Source organism: Gymnoscopelus microlampas, assembly GCF_963454915.1.
Source record: "Gymnoscopelus microlampas genome assembly, chromosome: 10".
Classification (NCBI taxonomy): Eukaryota; Metazoa; Chordata; class Actinopteri; order Myctophiformes; family Myctophidae; genus Gymnoscopelus; species Gymnoscopelus microlampas.
Genome location: NC_139947.1, coordinates 45,706,896 through 45,726,571, shown reverse-complemented (window position 1 = coordinate 45,726,571; position 19,676 = coordinate 45,706,896). Strand labels below are relative to the sequence as shown.

At 41.4% G+C, this 19,676-nt stretch overlaps 2 protein-coding genes across 2 annotated transcripts in view; both read left to right on the top strand.

Annotated features, from left to right (window-relative positions):
* The window catches only part of klhdc8b (kelch domain containing 8B), a 154,478-nt gene extending 148,818 nt beyond the window's left edge, over window positions 1–5,660 (top strand). The window contains exon 6 of the mRNA XM_084069809.1: window positions 86–5,660. Within this exon, the coding sequence (XP_083925935.1) occupies window positions 86–282 (197 nt within the window). The 3' untranslated portion in view covers window positions 283–5,660. The remainder of the gene's footprint in view (window positions 1–85) is intronic.
* Window positions 5,661–19,330: 13,670 nt separating this feature from the next.
* Window positions 19,331–19,676, top strand: part of LOC311054255 (uncharacterized protein) — a gene marked incomplete at its 3' end in the record, with an annotated part of 29,208 nt that continues 28,862 nt past the window's right edge. The window contains exon 1 of the mRNA XM_084070131.1: window positions 19,331–19,403. Coding sequence (XP_083926257.1) covers window positions 19,343–19,403 — 61 coding nt within the window. The 5' untranslated portion in view covers window positions 19,331–19,342. The remainder of the gene's footprint in view (window positions 19,404–19,676) is intronic.

Below are 19,676 nucleotides of genomic sequence, written 5' to 3'. Positions count from 1 at the left end.
TGCCACTTTTTTATTTTATTTTGTATTGTTTTTTAGTTTTTTTCTGTTACCAATGTTTTTCATTTGTTTCTTCCCTGTTTTGCAGGTAACGAGCCATCCCCCTTGGGCTCGGTGGAGAGCTACAACCCTGTGAAACGTCGTTGGGAGTATGTGGCACCCCTGCCTACAGCCCGCTGTTCCTCAGCAGCCCTGCAGACGCCCACCATGCTGTTTGTCATTGGTGGAGTCGCCCAGGGACCCAGCAATGCTGTGGAAGCCCTGTGCTTACAGGAGACTGTGTGACACACGCACGCACACACACACACACACACACACACACACACACACACACACACACACACACACACACACACACACACACACACACACACACACACACAGATTCACATTTGTAGGCACATTATGCACATAAAAACAAAGACATTGATCAAATTCAAGTCAGATTCTGCTCTGCTTATCGACTCCTGTTATTCACTGAACTGAGAAGTAATTGAGGCGTTAACACATTCTACAAGCATCTTCAAGAGATTTGGCAAGTGACAATAGCAAAGAAAGTGGGTGGCTGCTTAAAGAAAGGACAAGAAAATAACTGCAACTGCATTTTCCACTCTGAGGAAAATAAATAAAATGACAATCTCTGGCAGACAAACCCACACGCACACTCTTAAAACACACGCGTCTGATGAAACTACACGCCTTTGAACTTTATTGAGCATTTTTTCTGAATAAAAAGCAGGGTACTTTTCTGGATACTTAAGGAACCTAGGGCCATATGTATTTTTCCTCTTCACAGCAGTGTCTCTTTCCCCTGCTGCTGTGTCATGTTTGTCAACTTTTGTATGACCTTAGAGGGACACTTTAGTTGCATTCTAGACAGTGACATTCTGGGGTACAGTATGTGTATGTGGGTCTTTCACAGTGATGCATGTGTGAAGCACCGCTAGCAACGTGGTGGGGAGGTCCTGGCACTTGTCAATGCTGTGGATGACAGTGCCAGCGCCACCCGGCGCCGCTACTACCATGGCAACAACAAAAACAAAAAGTATAGTGTGCTCACTACTTGAGAGACCAGTCACCAGCAGCCCCTCCCATTTTCTACGACCGGAGAAATCTCTGTACTGTCGGCCCTCGGTCACCTTGCCTCCTTGTTGTTTGGTGTCGAAAAATGTGTTGCCCCCGCCTCATCAGGAGACAATCACACACCAGTGTTGCTACAGCATGTTTAATGCCTACACTACAGTACCATTGCAACATGACCAGCGCTACATATCAACTACTTAAACCCATATATTATTTGTTGTACGTCACTCAGTGAAAATAGCCGACCTACAAGCATGCAGACTTGTAGCTTGTAGCTTCACAGAATGCTCGCATTATGGCATGCCCAGAATAGGGACGCTAGCGTCCTTGAATTGGCCCCCAGAGTACAGCGCGAGAACGTGGTTGCTAGCCGTGTGAATGTAGAGTTTCTCACTCCTGCACTCCTTGCTTTTACACTGTTTCCTTCCCCAGAGTTTTATGATTCATTGCAGTGAAATAAATCTTTATTTACCTCAAATTGCTTTCAGACAGATATTGGATCAAAGTATATTTTGCAGGAACTCATAACTATTTGCGTCTTCGACTGTACATTTTCATAGTGGTTTATGACATGGCCATTACTATCATCTTGATTTATAATCATGTCTTGTATCTCTCGCACATATTGTTTTGTGATGATCCTATTTGTGCTGTATGGGCTCATTCTGATTCAGCTCAGTGTACATGTCCTGGTGTGCTTATCTGGAACATCGTGTTGATCGAGGCAAAAGACTATTCCTGTGAGTGAAAGGTTTGTGAGCTCACATCAGATGCCAGTCGGCAGTTGGTTATTTCTGGCACTGCTCTGCGCTGTGCTGGGTGGGCTATGTATGAACTCATTACACACAAAACCACATGTGTACACACATGTTGGTTTTGCAAACCTTTGGGAAAACATTTATTGACATATATTCATTCCATATTCCTGGCCCTTACTGCAACCCTAACCTCATGAAACGTCTATAAAATCGAATTGGGGACACCAACTTTGTCCCCAATTAGTCATGTGTCCCCATTAACTGGTGTAATGTCCAAAATATGTCAAAGATATATCATGACAGGAATACATACACCCTCACAAACATGTATCTCCCCTTGCATTCATGTCAGTCGTGTGCAGGGTTGGGTAACGTTACTTTTAAAGTAACTCGTTAGGTTACAGGATTACCGCCATTAAAAAGTATTCTGTTACATTACAGGATTACCTTCGGAGAAAAGTAACTTGTTAGATTATTTTTGCGTTACCGATGATTAAAACCCCTCTGCGAGGAAGTTTGATAAACATAAAATCAAGAATACAGCTGCAGGACCACATTGGAAACGAGTGTCTCCTTATGCTTTAATGTGTTATCATGGGTTTAAGTTATAGTGTGAATGATTACTTGTATAGCCCGTGTGTGTTTCACCATAAGTGGTGACCTGTTCACAGACTGCGGTCACAAATGTCTGTGTAACCGTGCAAGTCTCCGTGGCGTTGACAGAGACAAGCTCCTTTGTGGCAACAAATTAGGTCTTAAATGTAACGCCATTATTTTGGAAAAGGTAACTAAGTAACCGAGTACTCTAATTGCAAAACTAACGCGTTAGGTTACTCGTTACCCAAAAAAGTATTCCGTTACAGTAACATTGTTAATTTTAACGCCGATACCCCCAACACTGGTCGTGTGTGAATGTTCTTGCATGCAAACTCATTTGCATGCATGTGTCTGGCAACAACCACAAAGGCTTGGGGAGATATGAAGGATGTGAATGAAAGATAAAGCTCTGCTGGTATAATGACTGTGACTTTATTTGTGACAATTCATCTGAATCAAGTGCAGTTAGGAATGTGTGTGTGTGTGGGTGCGTGTGAGAGACACCAAATCTTCATCTTGCCTGAGTGATCTGCAGGATACAGGGTCTCCTGCAAGGTCTCTGTGTTTCTCCCTCCGTCCCTTAAGGGGCTTTTCCACTTTTTATTTCTCTCTTATCTCTCTCTCTCTGCCTCTCTGTTCTGGCCTTCTTGATCTCAGAGAACTCTTCACCATTTCTTGACCAAAAACAAGAGAGAAAAGGTTGTGTAAATCCATCTTTTTTAATTTTTCTGGTTCCTGACATGACAGTCTAATCATCAGTGGACAGCAAAACGTTGCTCTGGCCCATAAAGACCCTATTGCTTTTTACAACACTTAAGAACACAGAATGGTGATGGACACCTCTACAGTTAAGTTACCTTGAAGCTGCTGCATTTTTCAAACAGCGTTGATGATACACATGCATGAATTAGCCCACCCACTTGCCCATCTATTCCCCCAATTTGGGACTATGGACAGATTTTGCATGTTCCAATATAACATACCGTAACAGCACTGATGTGCTTTAAGGACCCCTGGTGTTACGGTGTATGTTACACACAACAGTTGTACCAAGCTCTGCGCTGAACTGTAAATACGTTTATCTTAGCCATGGCGTTGGTTCCAGGGGGTCCTGAGCTAAATGATTGATAGTTAGGAACCATCATTTAAGACCATTACTTGTCTGTAACCTACTGTACCATCCTGTGCAGAACATAAGTCTCAGGTTCTGATAAAACAGTGAGGGTGTTTTCTGAACAGTTAAAAAACCTGGGTGAAAAGATATTGAAATTGTACTGTTCCATGTACATGTGTTGTACAGCACACACTCCTGTTATTTTAATGACCATTTCAGAACTGTCTCGTTTTCGACCATGGAAAGCCTCGCAATATTGTTTTTTGTGTGGGCCAAGTTTGAGTAGAGTTCCATTGAGGAACTGTTTTGGTGCCCGCAGGTAGCATAGATGTGTTACTCGTACTTTATATTAGCATTGCCATGTCTTGTCTTCTCTGCCTAAACATTGTAGCCATGTAGAACTTCTCAAACATGCCCTCAATGTATTAGACTAGCATTTCTCCCCCTAAAAAAATATAATTATGTTTATTAATATTTGCTCTTATTTGTTTGCTGTTTAACCCTCCAGTTTCGTGAGTGTTGTGGATTGAGAAGTGAGGTGACGGGTTCTTTGTGGTGTAGTCCAGACTTGGTATGAGTTTCCCAAAGTGTCTGTTCTTGGTATGTAATGCAGCGTTCTTTTTGACAAAATCTGTGGTAGCGCATCTCTCTGCTTTGAAGTTGTTTATTTTCGTGGTCACATGGTCTTACCAGTAAATTGGTGGTAGTTGTGAAACTTGATCCACTGTTTTTAGGCTGGGTGTCTCAGCAAATTGCATACAGCTCCTTGACTGTCTATAGAGCTGCTACAGTACCACATTGTTCAGTGAAACTAGTTTGGACAGACATTTTGGGAAACGCAGCCCCTACAGTTCCTCTCTGCAGTAGCTCTGATGTGTCTCTCTTGCCGTACTGTGCTGTTTCCCTTTGGTGATTAACATGGTGAAAACCTGGTGTTGCTGGGCTCGTGTTCCGACATGCTTCATGATTGAAATGCACAGGCACTGCCACGTGCTCAATACTTAATTGAATATACTGTACCAGAAGGTTTGGTGAAGAATTGGTGACTTGGCCGCATGAAATGGAGGGCTCAGCTTATTCAGGTGAATAACAAACTAGCTTGTGTTTGGGGAGGTTAAGAGTTTTAACATAGATTCATACTTGTATTACTATTACATTGAAGTATGTTTGTTATTAAGCACATTATTACATACAGAGGCACATCTCACACACATACGCACGGACGGACGCACACACAAACACACGCACCCACAAGCATACGCACCCACACACACACACACACACACACACACACACACACACACACACACACACACACACACACACACACACACACACACACACACTCTCTCTCAAATACACTTTCATTTTACATTAAGCATCAGACTTAATCATCAGATCTTATTCACACCTCACACCCGCTGCTCACTCAGTCAGCAGTGGAATCAACAAATTGTGTTTTGCTACAATGCAATGCTACGTGCTTCTTCTGCACAAATACACAACTTTCTTACAATTTGTAGTAAGGGTATTAAGGATACAGAATGTTAATAAGGAATATTTCATTCCTTAATCTGCTCAGATAGACAGAGTTGACTTGAGGGGGTTACAGGCATGTCATGTTGTTCTCCCCCCACTTGAATATATACATATTATACAATGTTTGGGACCTAAAATATATGGGTCCTATTTATAGTGACTCCCCATCTAGAATGGGTACTACTATGTTTTCATGAGCCTGATTCCAGTGTCAGACTGGACAACTGGAACACATCTGTGGTGGAATAAAAAGTGGTGTACTGTACACAGGAAAGACTCCTCACCTCACCAAAGCCTGCGAGTCACACTGGTACCACAAAAAGCCACGATGTGGAAATTATATTTAAAAAGGGGTAACCCAGATTCCACAAGCCGAATAAGGGGGGTTACATCAGTTTTATTCACAGACTACCAGGCTGTGCGTGAACTTAGACAAACATGACTTGCAGGCTTGGGTTTGCTGAGCGAGAAAGAGGCGCGTGGCTGTGACTCCAGTGCAGTAGTTCAGTGCCTATACTAAATGTGAGGTTGTGCCTCGACTATGAATTCTATTCTATAATAAACTATTTTGACTTGCTGTCTGATTCCATGTGTCCTGTGTGTCTTTCCTTTCTGTCTGCTGTGATTGCTTTTCCGTAGCCACCCGGCCTGCCGATGGAAGATTCTGCAAAAAAGAGAGGCTCCATGCAGGTGGCTAGAGCGATACAGAGAGAGATGGGGATGGATGAAATAGAGCTGATTGTTGCAGGGGGGGGGGGGGGGGGTGAAGAGAAAGCAGAGAACAGATAATGATAGTGCACAGAGGGTCTATTTACGTGACCCTTCTCCATGGAGGTGTATCGGGTGCTGCTGTCGGAAGAAAATGTTAACCGTTCCATAATAGATGAAGCAGACATCAAAACGCACTTCAAATGCATCGTTCAATGGAAATCACTCACACCTACAGTATGGTAAGAGGACGAGAGAGTAAGCCAGAGCATTCCCTTTTCACAGTGCGAATGACTGATGTGCATGTATGGCTTAACGCCCCACTGGCTCCCCAAATGAATCTCCTGTCTTTCTCTGAAAATTATGAATTAATTGTCTCCGGCACGATTCGGCACGATCCGACACCGTTGGATCGATCGACGTGAAACTTTGTATGCACATTCCAAGTAGGCCAAGGAAAAACCTCTGCCCCAATTTTTCAAATTGGCATCATGGCTATAAAAAGGCCCTTAACGTTTTGGCCAATAACTCTTGAGCCATAGGTCAACACAACTCCCCATATACTGTATGCCATTTTGCGTTTTCTTTAAAACAAACGTGTTGCTACGCCTACAGATTTTGTCGAATACTCGCGCAAATCAGTATAGTATATATTATCTCTGTACTCTGTGGTCACCTGATCAAGATGTATCTGTCAGAATTTTCAGACTGGATTTCAAAATCTGTGGGAGGGGCCCCTTTTGCACAAAATCATGAATGCTGTGTCCGATTGCCGTGCAACTTTGAATGCACACTCCCAGTAGGCCAAGGAAGAACCTCCAGGGCATTTTTAGTGCCAGACTACATTTACACCTGGTGGTGTTATAGGGGTATGAACAGTTTGTAGCTGGGGTGGTGCCTGTCCTTGATGAATCACTGAGATATGACTACGCACATCTTCTTGCTAATTCTATTGCATGCCTTCATGCTGTTTGCCATGCTTAGAGCACTTCAACCTGTGTTTCAGTTTACACTGCTGTGGCGAGACCTGGAGATTGTGGTAAACCAGTATATTGTATAATATACAATATACTGGTTTACCAAAATCTGTCAAAGTTGAGTTGTTGAGTCACAGACAACATATTATGTTGTCTGTGACTCTTTGTGTATTTTAATAGATTTAACGTTTTATGATTTCTATGCCTTCTTTTTAAGCTGTGTTGCGGGAACCCCCTCCCTCTCCTTCAAGGTTCAAGGTTGCTTTATTTTGTCTCCTGTGGGAGAAATGTGTCTTGGACACATGGACCAGCAGCATACACAATACGATACAGTACAAGACAAAGACAAAAACAATAAGGCACACAGTGCCTTATTGCTAATTGTTCCTGCTAAGGGGAGAAAAAGTTGGTCACATTACACACTGTTGAACATTCTAAGGGTTTAGGGGTTCCCCATGGGCCCATCCTACAATGGCATTTATTAAGACAGATGCTAGGTTCATTGCTTTGGTATCCTAGTTTCTTGAGGCACTACACTGTTCTCTCTGCATTCTATTTATGTGATTAATGTTCTTGTTTATTGTAAGTCGCTCTGGATAGTGTTAAATGTGCTAAATGTGTAAATTGTAAGCAGGGCTAATCATTCATACACTGTGCTGACAGTGCCCAGTATCAAACACAGAAGAACCTTGTGATTCAAAGGTATGTATGTGTTTTACCTACCCAGGCAGAGAATGCACTGGTTACCATTCAGTACATGGATTTACAGTACATGGTACATGGTATATAACTGGCTCGAGTAGTGCAAGAGACTTTAACCCATTAAAACCGGGAAAGCATCTGTGTTATTTTAGATTTTAGCTATCACATTGGTTCTTTATACTTTGGCTATTCAAAAATAGCAGATCTATATATATAATCTTTTTAAAACGAACATTTTAACTCAAATATTTGCCTCTGGAGGTCCCTGGAACAAAATATGTTGCGATAGGGGTCCGCAGCTAAATACATGGGGGATCCTTGTGAGAACCACAGATATAGCAAAAAAGAAATCAGAAAACTGTTAGGATTTAGAAGACATTTTTTGAATCGGCCTTAATTGTTAAGCAAAAGTGCAACTCTGTAGATTCCCTTAAACCAGTGGTTGTCAAACGTTTTCATGTTAAGGGCCCCCAAATTAATTCAATATGTATTTGGCTGAACCACAATCTGAAAATATTTTGTGCCAGGGACCCCCATTAAAAGATATTCAAAATGCATCCAAATAATTAAAGATTAGTTTAGAAATAGCCGATCTACAAGCTCAACACATCACAAAACCGATGTATATAAGGTTAAAGTGGTTAAACTGATTTTGATGCTATAATTGGAACCCACTTAAAGGGAGTCTTGCAGAAAACAAAAAGTGGAGAGTCAAATCAGCTGTGCTCAGGGCCCTGTGATTGACAGATGCTGATTGGCTCTTCCACTTTTTGGTTTCACATGAGTTAGGGTCTGACTTTTGGGTCTGACGTTGGTTACATGGCTACAGAGGTCTATTTGTGTTTGTGTCAATGGGAAAACTACATGTGTGGGCCTTTCTCTGAAGTGATTGGATCATCTTCATGCAGCACAGTGGAGACTATTCAGCCAGCATGTTAATCAACATGGAGGAAAAAGGACTTAAACTGCTCAACATGCAATTAAAATTCAAGTCTTTGACTCTATTGGACATTAATTTAATTCATTCATTGTGTTAATTCATTGTGGTAACAAAGTGCCTAAAGATACACTAGCATGCAGCAGCTAGCTTCACTAGGGCTCTTCTCTCCTGATATAATATCCTGTCTCATGTAAATGGTCTTCTTGCTAAATATACATAATGGCTCCTTGAATAATGATTACACCACCTTGGCGATTCAGTTTGTTGACTGACATTATTCCCCAAATGAATAATTATATTCAGAGCTTTGGTGACCCATTTCTTTCAATGACTATTAAATAGTAGTTTTCATGTAAGATCATGCCCAACTAGTTCATAGGGTGTTTTATTGAGAATGTCACCCTTTTTGAGCAAGTTGAATTATTTCAACTTGACAAAGTTTTTCGGTTGCACCAGTTCACTTTTTTGCCATCATTCCTCCAAATATTTCATCAATATTGAATGAAACATCAAATGGCAGTGTAGTCAAAAGGTGTGAAAAGGTTTCTACGAAATAAAAATAAATACAAATAAAAATAGCTTTTATTTCACATCTTGAGAATGAAACAACACTAAGAACAGTTAGAAATCCTTACACACTACTGAGAAATGTACTGGCTAATTTAAAAAATACTGTTACCGAATGGTACCTGCTCCTCTTCTCTTGTTGTACTTCTTTTATTTCAAGCAGTTGACTGTGTCTGCCATCTACTGGCTTAAATTCACCCTCACATATTGTTTGTGTGCCTGTGTAATATATCTGCAGCATTATAAGTGAAGCTTTACAATGTATTCATGCGCTATCATAGCATTTAGGAATCATAAATACATATAACGGCTGCTTGAAATAGCTGATAGCTGATCTACAAGCTTACAGCGTGTCACAATGTGAAGCGTTGTGTCCTTGTAGATCTGTAATTTTCAAAACATCTAGAATTTATTGTTAAGATTTTGAATATTTTTTAACACAAATCGTGTACAAATCTGACCAATACATCTTGTGATCTTGCAAAAAATATTTTCAGATGGGGGTCCTTGGCCAAATACTTAATAATTTGGGGCGGTCCTTCACATGAAAACATTTGAGAACCACTGAAATAGACGAACTGACTCTTCAGTCGCAGAGAAGTTAAACTTGATGGGAGGTGTCCACACACTGGCCATGGCATTGAGTGAGAGTCCTCCATGCGAGCTCTTGCCTTGCTTTCAGGTCTTGCTCTGTCGAGTTGACCCATGAACCCAAATATTATAAGTTGTGAGGGACCAAGCATATAAGGCAACACCACATGTTTCAAAACTCAATATTTTGAGAGAGAGAGAGAGAGAGAGAGAGAGAGAGAGAGAGAGAGAGAGAGAGAGAGAGAGAGAGAGAGAGAGAGAGAGAGAGAGAGAGAGAGAGAGAGAGAGATTAATTAATTTGGGGGCCAAATTGCTAAAAGATCCCAGGAGGAGTTGGATTTTAACTGCTTTTCATATCATTCAAAATGGTGGGAGATCTAAAGGTCAGAGGTCAAAAGTCAGAGTGTGAAAGTTGTTAGGCATGAGGAGACGCATGTGTGTATCGAAGTTTCATGGCTGTAGGTCAAACAGGGCATGAGTTGTACCTGTTCAAAGTTGGCATTTTCAATTGAGTGCTACAGCGCCACCCTTTGGCCGATGGTTGTGAGTTTCGGGCCTTGGCCGTTTGGTATAGCCCTCTACCATATTGCCGAGTTTCGTAAAAAGTGACCACACGGTTAGGCCAGAAGAAGTCTGATAGGCCTAAAAAATAGGTCAACGTGTGATCCTCCTTAAAGGAGCACTTTACCCATTTTCAATCTTATTTTCATAAAATTGGTCCTCACTAATACTTTATATAAGATGGCACCATTTCTGTCTGCTCACAGTCACACTCAGTTCAGAAACTTGCCTACAGTACCAATTACATCATCGGTAGGCAGGTTTGGTTGAAGATTTCAACCTTTTTATTTTGGATTGATGCAAGAACAATGGCTTCCTTCCAGGAAGAGAGAGGTTGTATTTTCCATTAGCTTTGAATCCCCTTCAATGATGTCATTGGTAGGCAGGATTCTGTACAGCCGACTGTACCTCTGAGACATACGTGAGTAGACAGAATGATGCCATATTATGAGCATTATAGGACCAATTATATGACGATGAGGTTGAAGATGGGTGAAGTGGCTCCCTTAAAGGAGACATCCGGTCATTTTAAGTGTTATGTTTGATGTGTGTCAAATCACTTACCAACGTAGAAATGAAAATCGCGTGACTCCACAGATCCCCCTATCGACCCCCACCGTTGGCATTATAGGAGTATATAGGATAGCAGCAATTCGCCTATTTTAACAAATGTAAAGTCTGTTTTTTTCTCCTAGTACTCATTGTGGAGTCCCATGATAACGTGTTAAAATAGGCGAATTGCTGCTATCCTATACTCCTATAATGCCAACGGTGGGGGTCGATAGGGGGATCTGTGGAGTCACGCGATTTTCATTTCTACGTTGGTAAGTGATTTGACACACATCAAACATAACACTTAAAATGACCGGATGTCTTCTTTAAGGCGAAGATTTGGGCTAGGGTAGTTCTCCCCTCTTGAAGAATTTTAGTTTTGGTTCTCCCTCCCTTCTAATCGGCCCAGCACTTTTCACCTCCTACAGAGTGGATTTTACTCTGGCAAAAAATATGAAATTCATAGACCAATTAATTGTTTACTAACATTGAGACTGGATGCGCAGGTGATTGTTTCACGCAATCAATTTCCAACCTGTTGTTTCGGGGTGCGCTATAGTTTCAGCACACCCCAACCCCCTCTTGTGTGTTGGCTAGTGTGGCACGTCCTGGCGAGACCTGATAGAATGGGTTTCATTTAGCGCATACTGGTTGCACGCATACTGGTTGTTATCAGTGTGACGTCGTCTGTTAAGGGGTCTATAAGGACTGCATGAAGTCTAAGATCCACATGGAGCCCTGCCATTCCCAAGTGGTTCTCGAGAAAGCCTTTGACTTGCTATAACAAAGCTCTTGTAAAATGTGGAGATTGATTTAGCAAAACTGTGAACCCAATTTAAGATTGTTTTCTTCATATCTCTAATAGTGCTTCAGAAAGTATAGAACCAGACCTTTTTTGTTTTGTTTTGTCCCATATGGAAATCCTTCTGATTACCAGACGGCCTCTCTATCCAATAAGCTATAGCCACTCCAACATAGTTGTAGGAGCCATTTCATTTGATTTCATAGTTTTTTGACTAAATGGCGCCCCCACTGGTCGCCTCGTAAAATGGCACCATGGTTCCCTATTAATCAGGCCGCAGCTGTGTGTAGCAGGACGCCAGAGGAGAAACAGATTTTCAACCGCTCGCTCGCACCATACACACACAGCGCAAATCATGAAAGAAAGACTTTGAATTGAATCACTTTGAGTTTATTTTGAACCTTTATGCTGCGCCTGTTTGTTTTGAAACCCTTTAGTTTAAGTCTGGAGCCTGTTATTGTTTTCGTTGTTTGCCCCCGCCCCCCATATTATTTGAAACGTTTACAAACTCCTTCCATACATCAACCTGTCCTGTTCAAATCAACCTGTTCGATCCAACAAGATGCAACTATCAACAAACATCAAACAGTGAGTAACAACAACAGCCCAAGTCAAAGCATAGTGAGTGCGTTTAAGACGTATCCTGGCGTGGATAGGCATATTGGCCCTACAATAGTTGATATCAGATTATCAGTAGTTGATAGACATACCTCCCAACTCATTCTAATCTAATTGTGAAAGAGGAGGGAAAAAGTGCAACATGTGAAATCAACACTTTAAATATTCCACAAGAGCACATCTAGACAAGTTCTAATGAACACAGGGAGTGGAGGACTACTTTCTCTGGAACAGTCATAAATGTGTCCAATGCAGGTTGTTGCGCAAGTGGTTTCTATATTACATGCAAAATGTGCAATCAGCAGTCTAATATTTCACAAGAACACATCTAAAACCCAACAGGTGCGGTCACTATTTCCTGCCTCGTTGGAACATGTGGTTTCAGAGTTAACCTCAGCTGTGTTCCCCGGTTCGAGTCCGGCTCCTCCCGCCATCTGTCAAATTGTCCTTGAGCAAGACACAGAACTCTTAACTGCTCTCCAGGTACTGTTCAATCGCTGCCCACTGCTCCTCATGGTTACGGGTTATGGGGCATCCCAGGTACAGTATGGGCAAATGTACTAAATAAGAGTACTACTGTAGGACAATGCCAAAAGCAAAGAAACGTCCCTTAGGGACACGCTTTGATAAACATTGGGCCACTCTACATGTATGCTCCTTAATACCCTCATTAACCACCCTTTCTTTCGTATAAAACTGGTCCAAAGCAGGCTGTCACGCGAGTGGTGTAGTAGCCTACAAAAAAATCTAAATAAGCTACGCTACTCTATCAGTGCCCATACTGCCCAGGATATTGGTCTTAGCTGCTGACTGCTCTTAATATTTACAATGCGTTGCACGCACAGGATGTATCCCCCCAACTAAACTTAATTTTAACTACATAAAAATAAAAAATAAAAATAGCCGCAAGTGGCTATTAACGGTGTCCAATCACAAAAGCAGATATCTGTGAGAAGATGATGATGAAAAAAGCAAAACATAATTTGGTTGTTCACAGTGAGATTTGAACTCACAGTCCTAAACATGGTGAGGGAGTGTCACTATTGCATTTTTCACAAAATGGCTTCATGAAATATATTTTTTAATGGTCTTCAGAATGTGTTTCTGCAGTGATATCGTCGCTGTCGGGAGAAACCAGATAACTCAATTTGTCAGCTTTTTTTTTTCATAAATCAATGCTATTGAACACCCTTTACATCTGTGTGTTGGTTAAAATAATACTGAACCAATGAAAAGTATTAAAAAGCGCTTCTGACAAAACCTCAAACTCCATTGGATCCTCAAACTGTCGGCCAAAGCAGCTAACTCCCCTTTCCCCTGTGTGCCACAGAGCTGCTGCAGAGCGGAAGACAAACACACTTTAACGAGGCAGGGTTTTTCCCCGTAGTCTGCTAAAAGTAACTATGCAGCGTAGGCCTACTGTACCTGTTTATCAAACTTAGCACCGACGCTAATGTTATGAAAACAATTAATTCTATTTGTAAAATCTATAGTGTTTTCTGAGGAGAGCATGGGACAAGAAATTAGTTCATATAGCATTTCTCTCGCTAGTTCTACTGAAACTGCAACTTTGTGAACCTCTCTTTACATATGTTATTGTAATATTTAAAGTCCTGCTTATTATTTGCCGTGTCATGAAGCATCAGGGCATTCATTCACGCATTGTGATGCATTGTGAGCTTGGAGATCCATTGTCAGCTGTTCTTATCAACAGTGGTGTAGTGGTGATTTTTTAACTGGGGGGACGCTATTTCTAATGACGTCACATGCACACGCATGTTCGCGTGCACAAATGTGCACAGACACGCTCCGACCTAGCCTGACACTCAGCCTGAATTTTCATTTCGTTTCACTCCATTATTCAGTCTGAAAGCCCTCTCAATGCAGCCGATTGCTGAGATGGGGGCGTGGCCAAAGTTTTTTTTTTCAAAGACTCTTTGGCGATTGGTTCATACTGGATTATCCCGATCCCGATTCGTCGTACAGATTTTCAACCGAGGCTGAGACCTCCTATGAGAGCGTCACCAGACCAGAATCGCCTGAACATATTTTTTTAATGGGCGTGGCTAGCGATTCACGGGCTGGAGCCAGGCTAGCTCCGACCAGCATTAGCCTACGAAATAGTCATTTTAGTTTGATGTTTCATTACTTTTAGTTAGGTTTATGTGTGCAGAAGTATAGTTTATAGTATTAGTTAGAAATGTGCAATTTTTTTGGTTGTTTTTTATTATTGTGACTATAGACTATATATAGACTATTGTACTCTTCCAACTTTATTATTCTAGATAAACTTTATTTTGCCGCGCTACTCCTCCCAAAACATTTTTTTTCCAAATTTAGTGCCATATGTCAAAATGACCGGCTTCACCGCGAATCGTGCGCTTGTATTAAGAGATTGGTTACATGGTTTAATTGATATTGATTTATTAGGGCATTACATTTCCCCATCCACTTTAATGATAAGGAAAATGAAAAAACTCCCATTCAATTATTTTTATCTCCAAAACCATAAGGGCTAGAGTTACAAAACTTGGAGGAGAGGTTCATAATTTAGTGCAAAATTATTTAAAAAAGAATTACACCTGTCGGCTTCATGGTGGCGCTATAACAGCCCACTTTACGTTTTGGCCTATAACTCTTGAACCGTAGGTCGGAGAATAAAAATCTTTCTTTCCCCTAGATTCCTTGGGTCATAACGCAACTCCCCATATAGGCCACGCCAATTTGCATATTTTGTCCAAATTTCACAAAAATCGGTACACATGATCTCTGGACCCATGCGATAAACATCTCTTTAATTTTGATAGACCATACCGTTCGTCCGTAAATGGCTTCCAAAGTTAGCGGGAGGGGCCTGTTTTACAAAAAAGGCCAAAAATCACGAACGAAACGTCCATTCAATCCCAAATTTGAATCACATGTCAAGGGTGGTTTACTCAACGAATCCCCAAAACCATGTGGGGCGCAATCTGGGAACCCATCGCCAAATGAAAAGGAAAAACAGCGCCCTCTGCTGTTTTTGACTATCTCAGTTGGCTCTGGGAGGAAGTTGACGTAGCACCCGTGCACAAGGAAACCGGGGTTTTGGTCTGCCTTCAGCGCATCACTTCCGGTGGTGCGACTATGTTTTCATTCCCACTAACAATATTTCTACACAGAACACTAACACCACTTCTCCCAGAGAACATGGATCGTTTTGGTTATAAGCCCACTTTTTTCTATGATGAAAGAGTAAGTTAAAATGTGAATATCTTTCCCCGCGGACGCTATTGTTAAATTAATTTCGGTTTGTTTCGAGTGGGGAGGATCGACGGACACGTGAATCCCGGCCACTACATTTGATTGGGTAAAGCGCGGCCTGCTTCCTGATCTTAGGCTATCCTCCTGACTATTGGTTGTGAAACGAGTTTGATCCTGCACATCTGATGGGGCGTGTGAAGTGCCTTTAACGGCTGGCTATTGTTTTCCTATAGCCTACCAACAACTAATCTACAGACGCTACAAGCTACTACAGCGGTATAGGCTATTATACTGTACATGTGAGCACACCTGACCTACAGTACTGTACTGTTATGCAATGCAAAGTAGCCTGGTGGGTACTTGGCGCATGAATCCAGTGGAATGCATTCACATCTGTGCATGTGCGTGCGTGCGAGTGCTTGCGTGCGTGTGCTCCTGCACAAAAGACTGGTGGGATATGCCGTGGTAGCACGTGCAATGAGCACTGCACTATATATATATATATATATATATAGATATATATATATATAGATATATATATATATAGATAGTGTGTGGGAGCAGTGTTAGGGAGCAGCATTAGGCTTGTCGGGCCCTGGCCCCTGCCATGCAGAGTCCCACTTTGCATCTCTAACATCATATCCTGTATTTTCAAAATCAGTGAGCATTCATTTCTTTGAATAAATGAGAAACATGTGCAGTCAGCAGTTTTACATTTCATAAGAGCATTTCCTATTATGGTGTGATCACTAGTTCCTGCCTTCATGGAACATGTGGTCAAAGAGGTGTTAACCTCATCGTTTGCGGATTTATTTCTGCTAAACTGGCTCCTAGCAAAACCACCAGTCAATTTCAGTTGCACTCAATCTTTGATTACTTCAGCATATCACATTTGGGCAAAATGAAAACCTACCACTGTTATTCAAACACCTGTGTGAGACCTGCATTTTTGACTTTTGGATACTGCAACTTAATTGCTGCACCATGCTGTAATTCAGTGTATTCAAATATGAAATGTTTCACTTTTCATTCATTCTTCATACAGTGAAGGGGTTAAACAGAACCAGTGACACCAGGTCATTGAAAAGTGTCCTTGAACAAGACTCTGAGCCACTCTGAGCATTTGCTGTTCAATAAACCTGCTCCTCATAAGATGGGTTAAATGCAGAGGACAAATTAAAGATATATGCCTTAATGTACTTGGCCAATGAAACTTTCTCAGTCGCTAACTATTCACTTTAGTGTCTGCTAAATAAGAGAAGGCAAATCAAGATTTTCAGCTAGGCCCAATGTCAAACGCAGAGAGAGGTCGCTCAGGGACAATCTCAGAACAAAGGGCCACTTTTCTCTTGAGCAGTCAGAAACTGAAATGGACACAGTAACTACTAAATGGAGATTCAGTTGTCCAAAACCGCTGATCCGACTGATATGCCCCTATTTTTATGTAATGTATGGGCATAAATGGATATCGTCCGACCAATCGACTCTGCATACGTATTGCTGAGCACTCAAGTGAGTGATGTGCAAAGTGGGAAGTAGGTCGGATGTGCGGTCTTACAAAAAATATTGATAAATCCGCAAATCCCCATAGAAATGTTTTATGTTAAGAAATAAACATTACAAGACACCATATAAAAGGATGGAGAAACACATCAAAGTAGCATGGATATATAAATAAAGGAAAGGAAATATACATACAGTGAGAAAAAATATTGCATTTAATTTGGATGTTTTAATCCAACAACCTCAAAAGCATCCACCAAATGATCAATTTTGATTCTTAACTTCAACTCCTCCTGCCTTGCTAAAACCTAAACTGTGAATGTGAGTGTGCTATCTAAGAGTACTGTAGTTACTATCTTTATAATTTAAAGCACATTAATCATGGTGAGTCAATTGGGGTACTGTATCATTTACATAATCTCAGTTTCAAGGAATTCATTTAACTGTGGCATAGGGCCTATTGAGCCAGGTGAGATCACGTACCATTAAAAAAGGCAAAGTATATGGCGTATCATTTTGTTCGTCTGACATCCAGGAGTGATAAAATGTGTGATAGCAGTTTCAGATGAGTAGCTGAGTACCGTTTTAGGGGTATATCTGAATATGCAAAACCACATTATTGATTGTTGTCTAAAATAAAAAACTGTTCACTTTTAAGCAATTTCTGATGTTTGTACCATGGATGGACAACATCATAATAAACAGACAGGCTGAATTATCCCTTTGATAGCCATACTGGCCAAATGCAAGATGGCTGCCACTCTGAAACGGGGTACATCATAAACTATTTTTATAGGTTTATGAGGATGTAGAAACCATTTAGACAATACTTTGAAGAGTCAGAAACTCTCAAACTCGAGGTTGTAGGCCTACCCCAGCGCACAACTCAACTCAGGAAAAATGTAATAAACATGTAAATGATAATCATTTAACTAGACTTTACTTACAGATAGCATACAATACTCTTCAGTTATTTGTTATAAACATTTTACCATATTGAATGAATCTGCACTCTTTGACACACCAACACCTACTGGCAAACTAAAGGCCTTTGCAGACAGGGTGCGATTAGTCAATCAGTTTTTATCGCATGCGAAAAGACGCACGAATCGAACTGGGTTCGATTGAGAAAAAAACGCATCGCCGCAGCCACTTGCCGCACGGCAAATTCGGAGCCGGTGTGCATGAGGTCATGGAGAACCATGTGTTTATTTAAAAAATGATATTGTACGTTTTTTCCGTGCGAAAAATCGCACCCTGTCTGCAAAGGCTTTTAAGGCTATGCAGGTTCACTGACACTCTTTCTTTCGCTCGCTCGCTCGCTCGCTCGCACGCACGCGCACGCACGCACACACACGCACAGAAATCTGGTGCAAAAGCTGTAATTGTTACTTCGGAAGATACTGATGTAGCTAATGGTTCTCTGTTAAGCCTTCCAAAAACACATACCTTTAATTGCCCTATCTATCAAAAGCATGGTATACAGAACTGCACACGATTTGTGGACATACACAAGTTAGGCCTTGCTTTGGGAGAGAGTGTGAGAGTCTGGTTGCGATACACGCATATACAGGATGTGACACTCTGAATGCCTTGGTCGTGGAAAACTGAATGCACTGAGGTTATTGAAGAAAAAACGTGAATTAACGTGAAGCTCTTTGACCGACTGCTGCAGTTTACTTGTAGCTGGTACTTGTCTGGAACCACCTCCAGCGACGTGAATGAGATCACCAGATATTCTGTGCCAGGAGAGGAGAGGCTGATTCCAGTCAACTCCCACCATGTAGAGACTGTCTATTTCTCCATGCCCTCCATGCCAATCACCAGACTAGAATATAATGTGGAGATGCTCTCTGCAAACTCACCCATCTGCACCGGATCCCATACAGAGTGGATGGAAAACTCTTGATGGTAGACAGTTTGCAATTCACTGGATGCGCACAGCCCCTGGACCAGCTGTAGTCCTTGAGCTTTTGTCTGGTAAATGTGCATGACCATGCAAGCTTCCTGGCCTCAGTTGTCTCAGCAATGGGTTGAGATGTACAGAGCTATGCAAACTCCAGAACTGTCCAAACCAATTACCTGAGTAAAATTCACTGCCTACAGTTGAACAGGACAGTTCTGATGAGGAAGAGATTGAGTACAGTAGTTCATACCATGTTAAATGTTGTATTCTTGGAATATTAAGACTGATCCAATTATTTGATCATTATTAGATATTTGTGGTTATTGTGATAATAATTGAGCTTATTTGTTGTTTATTTGATACAAAACAGGTATTACTGAGGGCAAGGTCAACATAAAAGTGAAGGCAAAGGTCAAAACGTTTTCAGATGGGGGTCCGCAGCCAATCATATATCAATGTGGGGGTCCTTGGCACTAAAAGGTTTGAGAACCACTGGCATAGCTGACTCCACCCATGACGCAACACACTTTATAAACCGCTGTTGATGACTTATCTGTGCCACTTTGTAGTGATAAGCTACAGTGACAATGTGGTCCCTCCTCCTCCTCCTGCTCTACATAGCGGCCACTGATCGGGTGGCCTCACAAGGCAAGTAACAGCTTTTATTTCAACATCGAAAATGTTCTGTTTATGAACTATGAATAATACACTGGTGAGAACTGTGCATTGTCTGTTGTTTTGTGGGAGGAAAAACACTTTAAAACTTCTCAATTGTGCCTATACCTACCCAAAATAGGGATCGCACGCTTAAAGTGGTTAAGCCTACGATAATTAATTGTAGGACCCTGTTGCTCACCACAATTGAATGATTGTCAAGTGAAAAACATCTAGATATTCTAGAATTGGTATTCTCAACTTTGA